General features: G+C 37.6%; 3 protein-coding genes across 3 annotated transcripts; 2 read left to right on the top strand and 1 right to left on the bottom strand.

The window, feature by feature from the left end:
- The first annotated feature begins 4659 nt into the window (after nucleotides 1–4659).
- Nucleotides 4660–8141, top strand: LOC137734115 (uncharacterized). Its single transcript, XM_068473401.1, has 10 exons — nucleotides 4660–4859; nucleotides 4994–5195; nucleotides 5845–5927; nucleotides 6094–6194; nucleotides 6332–6427; nucleotides 6558–6611; nucleotides 6739–6887; nucleotides 7124–7241; nucleotides 7353–7440; nucleotides 7574–8141. Exons 1-10 carry the CDS (start codon nucleotides 4739–4741, stop codon nucleotides 7768–7770), a joined length of 1209 nt encoding a protein of 402 aa, XP_068329502.1. The 5' UTR covers nucleotides 4660–4738; the 3' UTR covers nucleotides 7771–8141.
- A 1309-nt stretch (nucleotides 8142–9450) lies between these two features.
- LOC137734116 (EKC/KEOPS complex subunit PCC1-like) lies at nucleotides 9451–11225 on the top strand. The gene is made up of 4 exons (XM_068473402.1): nucleotides 9451–9592; nucleotides 10587–10659; nucleotides 10753–10808; nucleotides 10919–11225. Exons 1-4 carry the CDS (start codon nucleotides 9531–9533, stop codon nucleotides 11031–11033), a joined length of 306 nt encoding a protein of 101 aa, XP_068329503.1. The 5' UTR covers nucleotides 9451–9530; the 3' UTR covers nucleotides 11034–11225.
- Nucleotides 11226–11344: 119 nt separating this feature from the next.
- LOC137734117 (protein ABIL2-like) lies at nucleotides 11345–14849 on the bottom strand. Its single transcript, XM_068473403.1, has 10 exons — nucleotides 14521–14849; nucleotides 13592–13731; nucleotides 13282–13364; nucleotides 13028–13178; nucleotides 12550–12649; nucleotides 12324–12416; nucleotides 12176–12218; nucleotides 12003–12091; nucleotides 11770–11915; nucleotides 11345–11657 (listed from the first exon to the last, which is right to left on the bottom strand). The coding sequence occupies exons 2-10, from the start codon at nucleotides 13697–13699 to the stop codon at nucleotides 11487–11489; spliced, it is 984 nt and encodes a 327-aa protein (XP_068329504.1). The 5' UTR covers nucleotides 13700–13731; nucleotides 14521–14849; the 3' UTR covers nucleotides 11345–11486.
- Nucleotides 14850–16001: the final 1152 nt, after the last annotated feature.

Here is a 16001-nt window from a genome sequence, read left to right as displayed (position 1 = left end):
TACTTTAAACTAATCTAAATTACGGTAGAGGGACTCGAATTAAGGTGCACAGCCTCTAGGCTCTAGCCAATGTTGCTATGCCCACGACCACGAGTGCTTAGATTTCCAGTTAAAAGTTAAAAACACTGAATATAATTGACTTGATGTTTGTTTTGGTTTTGCTTGTAGTTGTACTACTAGTTTGAGTCTTGAAATTATGTCGAAAGCATCAATCATTTGTGTCCTCCGTGACTCTATGAGGTTGTAGTGCTAATTTTGTTGCACCTCTACATAAGATCGTCTGAATTTGCGTCTTTGTTTCTGCTTTATATGTTCCTGCCTTTCTACGTTAGACAAGTTAAAAGCTTTCGAATTCCTAATTACGCATTCAAATTAGATGCCTCACTGAGCGTACTTTTTCGTTGTAAAATTGATTACAGATAGACAAGGTATGGCAGCAGCAGGAGCACAGACTGCATGGCAGCGTAGAGCAAACTGTTGTTTTGTCCAAGAAGATGCGAGGAGCGCTCCAAGATTTTCTTCCTACCCGTCGTCATCTTCCTCAAAAGCAGAATCTGATATTGCACCTGAGAACATCAAACCAGATTGCATGCCTTATAACCCAAGTCCTGAACTAGCACCCAACACCAAGTGGTGGTTGAACCTGGAACCCAACTGTGGGCCTCAGGAGGAGTTTACTTACGAACAGCTAAAGTTCTGGAGGCTGAACTTGAAGTTTTGAATTCCGGATTTGTTCATAAAACTCCCATTATAAGCGACTATTATCAGTGCAACGGGGTTTTGAGTACTCAAAATGATATAAAGAATAGTGCCAATTCTTTTGTGGAGCAGCCGCACGAGGTTTCTGTCACTCATACAAGAAGTGACAGGAATAAGGGAATGCATGAGCTCAAGGCTGGAATTGGGAATGATCCACAAGTTCTTAAGAAAAAGGACCCGGGCGGTACTCAGATGATCATCTCATGAAATTGGATTCTTCGAACTGCTTGAGCTCTGAAGAACCCAAGAAAATGTCTTCCAGTTTGGAATCCCAGTGGGTGGGAACCGAGAAAAATGAACCCTGGTGGCGCTCTGCAGGTCAAGGTGAGTTGTCTTCCTTGGTTGCTCAGAAGTCACTTGAACATATCGAGAATTGTGATCTCCCGCGGCCCCAGATTAAGCAACGTAGGAAGGGCCTGAAATGGGTTTCTCCAATATGGACACTTATACATGGGCGAGCTTTACTTCAACTTACTCAACACATGAGTCAGGCAGTCCTAGAAGGTTTGTATCTTTTACTTTATAGTTATTTTGGCAGCTGGCCACTATCATCTGGTATTCATGCAGCATTAAATAAATTTCAAAAACATCGAAAGAACTTTATGTCTAAGTTTCATGCGGGTCGAGGATCAACGTGTAAATTGTCTATTAGCTTCCTTTTACACAAAAAGGGCAATTCTTCTCAAGTTTTTGTATGTTTAGAGGATCACTCCATGTTATCATATTTTACCCGTGTGTGTGGAGATTTCATCAACTGAAGCTCTAGACTTGAATAGAAAGAAAAAGGACGAAGGTGTTAACTTAGGGAAATTATGCTGGATTATCGGTTCATTACAAATGTCTGCCTGTTTCCCCCATAATTAGAGTAATATGCCATGTTTCTGTCTGGGTGGTGGTTTTCATGCTCCCGTTATCTCCTTCTGCTGTCATCCCTTTGTTTATGCTACTCAATTCTTTGATTTATTCAATCTAAAGGCTAGAGAAAAGGGGAGTGCAAAAACCACTTCCCTTCCTTATTTATCTCCACGAGCCTTGATATTTTTCACTCATTTAGTAACATTTGGAAATTCAGTGATCTCAATTGGTAATCTGTTTCAGCAGGGATGAGGTTGAAACCCAAAATGATGTAGAAGACGAACGAACAAAAGCCGAGCTATTGGAAGCTTTGTGTCACTCTCAAACGCCGGAAAACGGGGCAGCAGACGAAGGTCCGAAATTAACACGGGCGTTGTTGCATTCGCGGTGGGATTGGGTCTTGCCGGGGCGGGTTTGCTCCTCGGATGGACAATGGGGTGATTGTTTCCAACCGTTTAAACTACTCTTCGTGATATGCTTACCTCTTATTTCGCGGATTGGATTTCACTTGACTGTCTCCGTCTCCATTGCATGTGCTCGGAGTACAAGTTTCGTATAAATGTATCGCCATGCTATTAAGTATAGAAAAAGAATATGATGATACTATTGTAGATTGATCTATATTAATCTATATTAAATTAACCCGCATTACAATACAATTTTATACACTACAATAACAATATTAGATGGTATGGTAGAAAGAAATAGTAATTTGTATGAGTATATATTCTAAAAATTAATTGATATGGGTCAACCATTCCTATTGATGATCAAATTTCTTTTTTGAATACGTCCTTGAATTCATTTGGGACGTGAGCAAAACTCATATCGGAGAAGAAAATGGCCCATGGTTTCCCTTTATTGGATGTCAATAAGTTTTGTTTGAAGAGGCTCATGTACGAAACGTCTTAAGGACGATTCAATTTGTTTTTAGATTTGATAATCTTGTAAATACAATAAGGAACTTGTCGCTGAGTTCATTGTTTGATAAAAACATTCTCCCTTACATCCAAGGTCCTGTTTGTAAGTATAAGAACATGTTTTTTTTGTACATAACATTTAATTATCCATAATTTAAGCATGTAATATACGCACACGTAACCAGTAACCACCAAATCTTCCTTTCCACATGATAAATGTGGGATATTATTTTTTTGGACAGGAACGATGGACGACAGCCGACCTTATCGCTATCCGACGCTCAAACCGACTATCCAACGTTGAATCAACTACTTTTTAACCTGCCATGATTTTCCATCCAATCCAACCACTTGTTATCCAAAAAGGACACCCATTCAAAACAAACAGACAAGCCAAACACTGTTCCTTTGCTCCACGGAAGAGGAGCTCGATCTAGACCGACAGTGCCGTATTTAGTATTCTAACATCAGATGGTGCTAATCCAGCTATGTTAGGCACTAATCAGACAGCGGTCTGAAACCTCCCATTTGCGCTTAGATGGAGCTTAAGCAGGTTTAAGAAATTTATTATATATCAAATAAATAAGTGCTTATTAAAAAATTTTAAAAAAAAAAATTATACTTGTATTTGATAATATGGGTATATTATTTTAATTAGGTTATTTAACATATAACATACAAATTTTTGCTTTAGTATTTTAGTGAATTTGATGTTATAAGATGAAATTTTTAAGTGTGTATGCGTTCGTAATACTTTACGAAATATTTTTCAGATGTCTTATGAATTTATAATGAATTTTGAAAGAAATAATGATGTCAAACATACGGTATAAAAAAGAGTTATATATTATCCCTTTATTAATTAAAATGTTAGGTGACACAATTTGATTGGACAACAATTAAAAAAAAGAACAAGAAAAATGTGGAGTCACATGAAAAATGGAGAGAAAGTTTTTCTTCTTCATTAAAACCAAGGTTCAAGAATAGCAGAGTCATGTTGTCTTCCATGTGTTCCTTTTTGTTTGAAATTATATTTTCTTCTTAGTTCGAAGCTTCTGTTGCCTAGCATTTGCGCAAAGATCCTCACAGACGCTTCTTCGGACTGCCACCACCTGCCCAGATTATTAGCAAAATTTACCTCCACGAAAGCGTACATTTAATACCTGAATCAAGGAGAGTCAAACTTCTAGAATATGTTTGTTTGACAATTTGGCTAATTACTTTTGATCCTTGACCTTTTTTATTTTTAGGGTTTAATTACACGATCGAGGGATTAAACAATCCCATAAAAAAGACGAACACAATTGTCAAAAGAAAGTGACAACGAACCCCACGAATTGTTCTTTACAGTAACAATTAATCATACGTGGCCAAAAAAGTAATAATTTAATTATACAATTCGTTGACAAGTCAATTCAAGTCACAATTGGACCTAAGCTCATTACTGATAATTATACTTTGCAAATTTGAACCGCACTAATATTTTTCTTCTAACAATTAATTGTCTAATCCAACGTTGTCATTATACCAAAAAAATGTGAACAATGCCCATGTGCCAAAAAAAAAAAATATATAACAATTAATTAATTAGATTAATTATACTTAAGTCTTTGAAACTCAATTCAAGTCTCGTTAAATTTCTTAAAACTCGAAATGTGCCGCCTAACTTCTTAATAAACTCAAATTGCTTCTCACTTCACTCCTTATTGATCGAGTTTAAAGAGTTTAATGAGACTCGAATTGAGTTTTAGGGGCATATGTGTAATTAAGCATAAATTAAAGGAAAAATTAATGAAAATAATTTGAAAATTTTGAGTTTTAACGAAAATAACAAAATAAAGGGTAAAGTAAATAGTACCATGATTGATTTTTTAGTATAAAAAAATATGATTTTTTGTTAAAATAAATAGTAGCAGGAGTTTTTGGTTAAAATTTTTTAAATTAAATGAACTATTACATTACACGCTAGATGCTTCCTATTCTCTTCTTATTGGGTGAGATTGTTGATTTTGACCCGATTCGGCACAGCGAAGTATTCCCCCCCCACACCGAAACAACCGCTGATTATCCGCCACGTGTTCCCGCCAACCACATCCTATGAGGACGCGGCCACATCCACCAAGCTAGCTGAACACAACGCAGACTGCTCCTCTCTCTCTCTCTCTCTCTCTCAAATTCTATCTTGCTCTTCCATCCCCATTACGATGCCGTTTTGCGAGGTCGCGTCGCCGCAGAATGCCGCGGCGGACTCCAAGCTCAACGCCGGAATCAAAATCTTCTACAGAACGTACGGCCGCGGACCTACCAAGGTCCTCCTCATCATAGGTCGCTCATCTCGAAGATTTTCAATTTTTTTCTCTTTCTTTTTCTGATCGGATTTAATTTTTTTTTATTTTTTACGAACTGGTTTCTGGCCGGAAATTTCTGGGTTGTTGATGGATTTTGCAATGGATGGACAGGATTGGCGGGGACGCACGACTCGTGGGGCCCACAGATACAGGGCCTGACGGGGTCCGTTATCCCCAATGATGACCAGAGGGCGGCAGCCGCCGATTGCTCCGACAATGAGGCTGGTTTTAGCGGCGGTGGCATCGAGGTGTGCGCCTTCGATAACCGGGGCATGGGTCGGAGCTCCATCCCCACCAAAAAATCAGAATATACGTGAGTTTTCATCACTCATTGAAAAAGTCAAATTTTTTTCAGCTCCAGCTAATTTCAAAGCATTTTGCATCGTCCGATGCCAACTTTTAGCAGAAAAATGTTTTCAAATGTGTATTTTGCACTTTTTGTTGGCCGGAAAATTCTTCAATTGAAAGATGAAATATAAATTTTGGCCAAAAAATGTAAATAAAAATAAAAATATATATTCTTTTACATCTTTGGTGGTGGATCCCGCCAATCAAAAAGAGAAAGTTAATTGGAATCTCAAATTTACATCAGTTTTATTGGAGTAGAACACCCATTTACATCTTCCGGAAGTGTAAATTGGGATCTAAACATGATTTTTTTCATCTCTCCATCGGAGATGCTCTTACTGCTCATTTGGTGTTTGTTAAGCTCAATTTAGTGAAAAAGTTTGCTTTTTTTTTTTTTTTTTGGACAAACGATAGGATAAGTACATCAAATTTATGTAAACTACGAAGGGGAGATTCAAATTAGGACGCCGAGGATGGAGCACACTGCTCTAGCCCACGTCTGCAAAAGTTCGATTTTTATTGAAGATTTGCAAAACGTCTTACTTACGTGTATTTCCCGAAAATATGGGAATCGAGAGCTGAGCTGATGATGTCTATTTTTCTTTTTGTTGCAGAACAAGAACAATGGCAAAGGATGCAATTGCATTGATGGATCACTTGGGCTGGAGAGAATGCCATGTCTTCGGGCATTCGATGGGTGAGTTAGTACTTTCTTTTCACCGAGGCTCGTTGAAATTCAGTAGTTTAAGTTAATACTATGCTTTTGGCACTGACTGAATTACAAATGTTTTGTTAAGTTTATTTGGATTTAAATTCGAATTCTTTAGTGTTAGACTCTTACTTGAATTTTACTACCACGACAGGAGCTATGATAGCTTGCAAATTAGCAGCAATGGTGCCCAGTAGAATTCTGTCGTTGGCTTTGCTTAATGTGACTGGAGGAGGTTTCGAATGTTTACCAAGGGTTTGTAGCTTTGTACATAACTTGTCACCGTTGTATCAAATTTACCTTTAACGTTGTTCTCACTCCCCATGAACTAGAAACTGTACTTCAGTTTACAGTTGAAGTTGGTTGTCACCGATATGTTCAATATTTTTCAGCTTGACCGACAAACAATATCCATTGCTGTCCGTTTTTTAAGGGCAAAGACTCCTGAGCAAAGGGCGGCTGTAGACTTGGACACTCACTACTCGAAGGTTATCAGTGCTCTCGATCTGTCGTTTTGCTTTCTCTTAACTCAACATCAACAATCAGTGAAAGAAAAACCAGTTAGGAATGGTGTAAAGAAGAACAACTCTCTCACACTTTCACTGTGTTAATGTGCAGGGATATCTTGAGGAACATGTTGGATCCAAAACGAGAAGGGAAATTTTATATCAAGTAAGAAATCCGAAAGGAACTACTTATTGAATTACTTTGATTTTCGTTTCATTATTGCCAGCAATGGTTGAGCTTTGATACAATTTGTAGTACAACATCCATGCTCTGATCTGGAACCTATCTCCAGGAATACGTAAAGGGTATATCAGCAACCGGGATGCAGTCTAACCATGGTTTTGAGGGCCAAATAAATGCATGCTGGACGCATAAAATGACGCGAATGGAGATTGAATTGATCCGCTCAGCAGGATTTCTCGTTTCAGTCATCCATGGCAGGTGCAGTCAACATACCATGCAGTGCATCTCAGATGTCCTATTTTTTCCTTGTTGTATATAGTAGGAATGGAATTTGTGTGCCTACAGAAGGGCACCGGTTCATGTGTACATTTCCGTCTCTCAAACAAATCATCTCCGAAAATCAAGTTTCTGTGTGAAATTTGTCAGTTTTGATTTTCCATCTCATTACATCACATTTCTTCAAAGAACCATCTTGACATTCATTAAATTGACAGGCATGATGTCATTGCTCAAATATATTACGCAAGGAGACTGGCAGAGAAGCTGCATCCTGTTGCTAGAATGGTAGATCTTCCCGGAGGGCATCTAGTGAGTCACGAGAGGACTGAAGAGGTATATTTTGCTTGTCGTTAGTTATGAGATTTTATGGAAACATCCGTTATAAGATTCAATGATGCTTGGCGGTGGAAAGGAAATCTTATGTTAATTTGTACTATATATCAGGTAAACAAAGCTCTTATGGAGCTGATCAAGGCAACGGAAGCAAAGACTGAGCCACACGATTGGACAAATTTGCCCGAAAAAAGTTCAGGTTAGCAAATTTAACCTAAACGAAATGTTCCTTCTCTATTGTGTATAAGACCATGGACCAAATGGCAGCATGCCTGCTGTATAGATGTCAATATCATCCGTGATTATGTGCTAATATATAGTGTCTTTTGCAGGGTGGATAGTTACAAGAATTTCGCTCATCAGAACTAGTACCGGAGAAGGGAGAAGTGTATCGTTCATGTGCAGTGTATTCGAAAAGCTACATCTTTTCCTCTTATACCTCTTTGGCCTCTTTACATTGGCATTTGAGAATGCAAGGAGAGCCTTCAGAACTATAAAACCAGCAAGAGTTGGACATGCCATCACATAAGCTGCTGCTGATCGTGAAGAACCCCCCACGTTTTGTTCAACCGGGGTTCATTGATTTTTCATTAGATCGGCGTCGGTGAATGCTGTGTGATGTGTTCTTCCCGGAAACCGGGTTTTATTAACAAGAAATGAGGCATTTTATACAGACATGTTGCAATCGGAGGCAGGAACGGAGAGAGATCACAAGGGCCAATATTTAGGCAGATCTCAATCCTCAATTCACTTGCAACATATGAAGATAATAATTTTATCCATTTATACCGGAGACAAACTGGTCTTTACAGATTGTTTCGACTGTTACTATATAATTTCAACTGTTCAATTTTTTTTCGTAATTTGAAGAAAATAAAAGGGAAGAGATCTTCGCACTCCCCTTCATTTATCTTTGCACTCCTGCTTCTTTTTCTAGTCTTACGACTTTAGGATTGAATAAATCAAAAGAAAATTAAGAGATGAAAATACCTTAGGACTTCAAAACTGAATGAATGTAAAGGAGTTTTAACAAGCAATTATAGTTTTAACTCAAAACCTTTGTATCATTGTATGTAAGAAAAGCTTACATGTATGACATTTATTTTCAAACTAGAATAGTGCGTGACGATGAATTTGTTTCACACAAGTTATACTCACGAAAAGGGTAATTTGGGAAATTGAATTATCAACTAACATATAGAATCACAATTAACTAGAGCCAATACTAACACAATAATAATAGACACGTACCTGAGAACGAAGAAGACATGATGACCAGAAATAAAGATAGTCTTCTACTCTCACAAAACTGTATGCTTATGCTTTCAATGGGATTTAGCACAAAGCAGGGCCATCTGCAGTTGTGATCCTCGTCGCCCGGTTGCTCCGGATACCTCTCCTGTCCCTGAAGTGGTTCGCTCCGATTGCGGCCTCTTCATATCCACCTCTTAGGAATACAATAGATCTCTAAATGACTCATAATTATCCACAATAAATCCTCCAAATTATTATTTTGAATGTTTCATATAACCTATCGTTACAAAACTCTATCAACTTAACTCATACAGTCACTATTGAAATAATAGTTATGTTTTATCAAAATCTTACATTGTATACGTATAACAGCAAAAATATTCATAGGATATACATGCAGCAGCATCAAATGCTGGTTAATTTACCTCAAACAAACATATCATCTTACCCCAGATACATATGTCTTTAGAATCGATAACCGTCGTTCATAAATTTGAATTTAAGACCTCTTACAAGTTGAATACTGAATGTCGTTAAACCAAATGATGATGTTATATATGAGAAAGATATAAAGTACCTGGCCCTTGCATTCATCTGAGAAAATTTTGTTGTTTGCTTGGATGAGAAGAAGGTGTCAAAAAATGAGTGAATGGAAGGTAGGTTTCAGGGGAGAGAGAGAGAGAGAGAGAGAGAGAGAGAGAGAGAGAGATGCCATTGTTGTGCTGAATAAGATGCCATCTCTCAAGAAACGAGAGTTTATTGGATGGTAGCATGGCTGATATACCGCTGGAATATACGCAATATATGCCTTTCGCGCCTAAAACCCCAAAAACCCAGTTTCTGTACCCTTCTCCCACCGCTAGAACTAGGGGTACTTCCGTCAGTTTAAAACTAATAACGAAACCCTCCCCTTCTACGTCGTTTCGTTTTGTTTTTCCGGAAACGCAGCGTTTAGTTGGTCTAGAAGACTAGAACCCAGTAAACCCCAGTGAGACGCCGTGCTCATCGTCTCCAACTTCTCAGCTCCACAGAACCATGGCTGCAGCAGCTTCTGGCACGACAATGGCAGATGCCCAAACCCAGTGGGAGTTTAGCTGGTCTCTCTCTCTCTCTCCTTCCTCTCTTATATACCAATATCTATTTTTCTCTCCATGTTTTTCCGTTGAAATCTCTTTACTTTTGTAATTAAAGTCAACAGTTTCACCTGGATTTTTTCTGGGTTTGATTAATTTCCTCTTTCAACCCCTCAGGAACCGAAAAGTAAAGATCTTCAGTTGATTTTTTGATATGGGTTTGTTTCGATTTGTAAAAAGCTCTTATCTCTATGTATATTCCTCATGAATTTGCTTTCTTGAGAATCTGTTTGATCCAATTGCAGTTTATAGTCTCTGATTTTTGAGTTCCTAGTTTCTTTTCGATAATTTTGCTTCTTGGTTAATGTTTGTGTAGCTTATATGGTTGGTTTTATGGTATTTCCACTCCATTGGATTTCTCTACTGTGTGCTCCCCATTGTTGTTGTCTTAATCTTGTGTGTATGTGCTGTAGCTTACTCTTTCGTGTTAAAACCGAACTCATCTTGTTCGTTGCAATATACAATACGTGCAATAACCGATGTTCATCATTCAGAGTGTGAAATACATCTCAAATTTTTTTGTAAAAGTTGAATTGCTGCTATATTTCGATATTTCGCTTCAGTGTTAGTTTTTCCAATTTTGGTTGGAGCTATTCATAGGAGCTGATGAGGTTTTAAGCTATGTTAGGGAGTAGTTCTAGAGCTGTTGGTGAGGTAGCTAGATCCAAATATGCTGAGGCGAACCTTGTTTAAAAACGTTGTGCATGGATTTTGAGATTACTCTAGATATTTTTTTGGAACAACTTGAATTGAAAAACTGCAAGGGGAAAACTATGCATCAAGGACTACGGGAGTATGTACGGTTGGATGGCCTGGTAAAAGTTTTACGAGGGTTGTTTCTCTGGGAAGCAGAGACCATGGATTCAATTTTCATCATTTATAATCTATCTGCCTCGGCAAATTCTTTAACCCGCATAGTAGGAATGTTGTTATTAAGAAATTGAAATTCTGTGTGCAGTGACTTGGAGGTAGATTTTGAGTCCGAGGAAAGTGCTTCCATTGTCTATGCAACATTAGCTGTTGATAAGGAGGTGATGCTTCATATGTTAAAACTATGTTTTGCTCAGTTCATAACTTCATATCGGTTTGATTGTTTTCGTATCTGATTCCATATGTTACTGCAGTTGCAACCAGACAAGGTGAAACGGCAGATGTCAGTTTCCAACTGCAAGCTTTCCGTGTAAGCATTTCCGTTCGATAAAATTAATTTTCTGAACTTTTATTATACTCAGTAAATCTGCTACAAGAAAAATCTGCTGAACCCGTGGTGGTTTTTATTCTTATGTACAGGCACTTCGAGGCTGTTGAGGCGAGATTTCTTCGAGCATCATACAGTGCTTTGTTAGATGCGTTGACACTCGCCACGAAAACAATTGAAGAATTTGGAAATGGATTGGAACTGTGAGCAGTTAGCTTTGCTAGTTTTTCAATGAAAGGGTTTGTAACACAATTATTCAAAGCATGAATTGTAGTTTGATTGCTTGGCATACGACCTATAGCATTCAGCAATATGCTGTACAAAGCATTTAAACGCGATTTATGTGTCGTTGGATGTACAATCCCTCGATTGAATGCATTATGCTACTGAACCCCATAATTTATGATTGATTATGAAGTTTCGGACAGATTTGGCGATTTTCGAAGGCGCAATCGAACGACAATGTATTTCCTCTCGACATAATAGCTTTGAGAAGTCTCTTGCCAAGCAAACTTCTGAAATGGGAAGTAATATTGATATATACACCGTACTGTTTATAAATTTGAAAACGTACATTGCTCTATAGAAAGGACAAGGTAATCAAACGAATGCGAAAGCTGGAAGCGGCAATTTTCTGCTTCCAATGTCCATTCTCAATATCTAGTATTCATCCAAGTACGTGTATAACATGTCATCTTTATTCGACTTTCGCCGGCTAAGCAAGGCCTTGAGTAGCCGTTTACTTTTGCTGGTGTATTGTTCAACCTCCCTGCCATTATCTCTTTCAGCAGGCAATCGCATTGAAGCTGACTTCCGAGGCTCCGAAGGGTGCTGTATATACATAAACATCTCACTTTACGATTATCACAACAAAGGGAACCGTAATTTCAGAAGAACTGACACTCGGTAAACATTGTAAAAGTAGTCCTAGTCTTAGACTCACCCGTCGTCTGGCATTAGCAGGATTTGGAGTTGTCGGCCTACTTGAGTTCGGGGTAGTTGACCGACTTTTGTTTGGGGTCGTTGGCCTACTTGCAAGAGATCCAGACCGTAAAAGTGGAAATCGATGAGGTGAAACTGTTCGCTTGTCTGATTTGATAGTGAACATCACCAGATTACTAATATCCAATTCACTACAACGGTGTCAATATCGCAATTTCCAAAATTCATACTCACCTAATTCTTTTTTGGGCATGGTAGAGGTAAAAGAAAAAACTCCACGTCGCTGGGGAGGTTGTGGAGAAGGAGACGGAGAACGCCCTTTGCTGCATAAAACATGACTATCGTTAATGAGAAAGGAAATTGGCTCACCAACTTGGTTCAAGCAAAGATACGGCAGTAATATTTACCTGACTGTACATGGTCGGGTTTCTCTAATTGTAGCGTGAACAGCTTTAGGAATTGAATCAGATTATAACAAGAACCAGAATATGTTAAACTCATGCTTAGTCACACACACTGAAACAAGATGGGAGATTGGGAGATAGAGCATCCTACCATTCCGAAATTGATGCCATTCGTCTTCATCATCTAGGTTGCATCCTTGGTATTTGGATTTAGTTCTGCTGCCTCCGTGCATGGTCTCACTAACTGAAAGTGATTTTGAGTTGTGAGAATTTTCGTTCATTTATATCTCCGTATTTCCAAAAAAAAAAAAGATTAGTCATATAAAATGTGTTGTATAGTTTGCAAAAGTAAATTGAGAGGATGGGTGTGTACTTGCCTGGAAAGATGTACCGCTTGTGGTATTTAGGAGTATCTATAATCGACGACTGTTGAGAAAGACCCTCATGATCGATGTATTCTTGACATGTCCTTATCCTCTAAAAGAAACATAAAAGAGTATTGAATTGAAAAATATAGCTAGAAATTAACGGATTGAATTGAAAGGAATGACTCCTCTTTCTGTAGCACCAGAATTCCTTCAAATCAACCTACGGAACAATGGTTTAAAAAGGTGATGCGAAAAAATTGTTTTCCTGACAGACGATTATCATGTAAAACTTTTGAAAACTGAGCTACGAACCTACGTAGTAGACTCATTATCTTATACCACAGAACCCAAAAGGCATTTTCCACTGATCATTTCAAACAGAAACACATATCAGACAAGCTTGTTCAAGATTTCTTTCTAAAATTAGACCTGAATCATAAATGTCTACCAGATGTTGACAAATTCATTATTTCAACCGTTGCCTTACCTGTTCAATGCAAGATACCCGAAATTCTGTGCCAGAAACTTCATCCACCTTTTCATCAAAGAGATCGTTAACCTTATATGTAACAGAACCCAAATGATCCACTGTATTCACGAGAGCCTTAATGGCATAATCTTTCAATGTTTCTACCACTCTGCACAACAAGAGGAATTTTGTTTAATTTAAAAAAAAAAATATTAAGGATGGAAAGAATTAGCATTACAAAACCCTGACTGCAAGGAACCCGAACAACTCACATTTGTTTCTGGTCATCATTTGTGTATGACAGTTCAAAGTACTCTGCTGCTGAGTACAATTGTCTTCTCAAATTCTTCAAATCCTGAAAAAATAATGCAATGCACAAAGAAAATCACACAACTTCAGTTGCAAGGGATTTTTGCACTATAACAGGCTAACATCTCCCGAATTCTGATATTTATAATTGAGGTATACGGAAAACCAAAAAGTATTTCGGGAAGATAATAAAAGCCCATACAATTTCATTTCACTCAACTTGCAAAACTAAGAACCAACTAAAACAGTAATACTTAAGCAAAAGAGGAGTACCTTGAGACTATCAGAGAAGAGCAAGCTCTGATGCATAGAAACCTCATCAAAATTAGATGCTACCCGTGGGATGGGCATTGTAGAGGTAGGCATCGTTCCCACGAGCATAAACTTCGAAAGCGATCCAAGATATCCTTATGCTGCAAACAATCAAGATAAGAACATTTGAAGTTACAGTGTGGTAAATGCACAACTCAGCCCCCGAAACCCACCAAATATCGAAAATTAAGTAAACCAAATCCTTCCAAAGAGAAAGAAACTCTGAGAGAGAGAGAGAGGGAAGGAGGGAGGGAGGAAGAGTTAGGTTATGCACCAATGAAAACTCCATTCCAACTTTAAAAATTTTAGACTCAAATAAAATCACCTGGTTTGTGTCTTTGCAAGAAAGAGAGGAGCCTCTCCTTAAACAATTAATTAATAAAATACCCCAATGAACTATTTTAATTAGAGAATAGTCCTACCAGAGATAAAAAGTATAATGGGAATAAGAAATTCAACAACATAAAAGCTTAGTGCTTTGCCTCATCTCATCAACCATTTCAGACAAGAAAATCACAACAATATACTAAACATTTCACAACACTTTAAAGCTCATTTAGATGTCAAATTTCAGCTCCCTCTCTTTGATTGCTGAGATAATTCTGGGTTTTTAGGCTATTTTTTTTCAAAATTCAAATGGGTAATCTGGAGCACAAAAGAATATGAAAATAAGATAGAAATAGTGGCCTACCGATCCTAAAAAGCATCAAACTTTGTCAAATTCATCACCCTTTTCTCTGTTACAGAAGGTAATTTTGCAAATGATAAAAAATTACAGTACACTTGAGCAGTTGGGCATTATCTCAGCTGAAAGTTCTTACCTTTCTTCTGTCTCTTGAACACAGTAACAAAAATTTCAATTGGGTAAGTTTTTGAAAGCAATATCTAACCTGGTAACTTTTTCCAGTGCAAGTTCTTCTGGAGCTGAAAGTAGAACTACCCAGAAGGCAAAAATTCAGAAGCCGACTGATTCGAATTCAAAGTTTGAAACTTGTGGAGTGTATGAAACCTAAATGGCGAGGAAGAAGAAGGACATAAATAGGGGGCTCGTTTGAAAGTGGACCGTTTTGGTTTGGTACAAGATTTGACTAATCCAAAAGAAAACGACAGCTCTTCTCTATAGTTTTGGAGATTCTACTTGAGGACTAAAAAAAAAAAAAGCAGAGAGAGAGCGGGGAAGAGGAGGGAGAGCGTGGAGGGACATCCATCAAGACTAGCATGTCTGTGTAGGCAGCGATTCTGAGGCAGTTTTTATTTTTTATGAGCAGAAGTCTTACCTTTTGGTGGCAAGAACGCTGTTGGACTGATTTAACTAAGTGATTGTAAACTTTAAAAAATAATTCAATTACTTATATTATAACGTTTGCTGCAATAAATTATGTTTCTGATACACTAAAAAGTTTATTTATCTTTACTCATTAGCGACTTTGTGGGTAGTGATCGTAAACTTTAAAAAATAATTCAATTACTTATATTATAACGTTTGGTGTAATAGGTTGTGTTTCTGATACATTGAAAAGTTTATTTATCTTTACTCATTAGCGACTTTGTGGGTCCTACCTTCTTGTTAGTGCTTTATTTTCGTTTATCTTTTCGGAGTATTTTTGCTCACCACTTTAATTATGGTGTATGCTCATCATACACCTTAGCATCCGATATGTGTCTTTTTAACTAACTATGGTTAACTTTAATAATAAATGTCCTTTTCTAATTTTGAAAAAAATTAATCATAGTTAGTTGAAGGGACACATATTGAATGACAAGGTGTATGATGAGCATAAACGATAATTTATCGTGATGAGCAAAACTGCATCCTTATCATTTTATCGATAAGTTAGGGGCCCACTTTGTATAACACAAACGGTGGACCACATCCAAAAATTGGAAATTGCGATGTTTTTTCTTCCACTTCTTGTTCTTGAGATGGAGGAGATGAGCCTATTTTGTTGGGTTTCCCACTTCCACTTGTGGTGGTGGTGGTGGAGGGAAAGAGGTTCATGGGTTCCATCTTTTCTCATAAAATGATTTGAAATTTTGAGTCTTTGAATATTTTGGACTATGTGGAAATTTCTCCATAAAAAACCCTAACTTTTTTCTAGACAAGTTTGATAGGTTTAATTTTTTTTGTCGACATTATGGAAACTTCACTGTAACAATATCTTAAACAAATTGTGGCATAATTTTATTTTTCTTGCATGGCAAACATAATTAACTTAAAATACTGTTCCAAGAAAATCCGATTTTAAGAAAGTTCCTCAATTAGTAGACATGCGTAATTAACTTAAAAAGATGCTCCAGTAAAATTCAATTTTAGGGAAGTTTCTCGATTGGAAGGGAAATGGTACGGTGCTAGGCCCGCCGAAGGCCTTGT

The sequence above is a fragment of the Pyrus communis genome, chromosome 5, assembly GCF_963583255.1.
Source record: "Pyrus communis chromosome 5, drPyrComm1.1, whole genome shotgun sequence".
Taxonomy (NCBI): domain Eukaryota; kingdom Viridiplantae; phylum Streptophyta; class Magnoliopsida; order Rosales; family Rosaceae; genus Pyrus; species Pyrus communis.
Note: the sequence above shows the minus strand (reverse complement) of the source record. Positions and strands in the feature narration are given on the sequence as shown.

Excerpts from the sequence above, each read along its gene's own strand:
- LOC137734115 (XM_068473401.1), top strand. The coding sequence starts at position 4,739 with ATGCCGTTTTGCGAGGTCGCGTCGCCGCAGAATGCCGCGGCGGACTCC. Across the intron at positions 6,888-7,123 it reads GTTTCAGTCATCCATGGCAG|GCATGATGTCATTGCTCAAA; the intron begins GTGCAGTCAACA and ends TTAAATTGACAG. Across the intron at positions 7,441-7,573 it reads TTTGCCCGAAAAAAGTTCAG|GGTGGATAGTTACAAGAATT; the intron begins GTTAGCAAATTT and ends TGTCTTTTGCAG.
- LOC137734116 (XM_068473402.1), top strand. The coding sequence starts at position 9,531 with ATGGCTGCAGCAGCTTCTGGCACGACAATGGCAGATGCCCAAACCCAG. Across the intron at positions 9,593-10,586 it reads ACCCAGTGGGAGTTTAGCTG|TGACTTGGAGGTAGATTTTG; the intron begins GTCTCTCTCTCT and ends TTCTGTGTGCAG. Across the intron at positions 10,660-10,752 it reads CATTAGCTGTTGATAAGGAG|TTGCAACCAGACAAGGTGAA; the intron begins GTGATGCTTCAT and ends ATGTTACTGCAG.
- LOC137734117 (XM_068473403.1), bottom strand. The coding sequence starts at position 13,699 with ATGCTCGTGGGAACGATGCCTACCTCTACAATGCCCATCCCACGGGTA. Across the intron at positions 12,092-12,175 it reads ACCCGACCATGTACAGTCAG|CAAAGGGCGTTCTCCGTCTC; the intron begins GTAAATATTACT and ends TGTTTTATGCAG. Across the intron at positions 11,916-12,002 it reads CATGCCCAAAAAAGAATTAG|ACAAGCGAACAGTTTCACCT; the intron begins GTGAGTATGAAT and ends CTATCAAATCAG.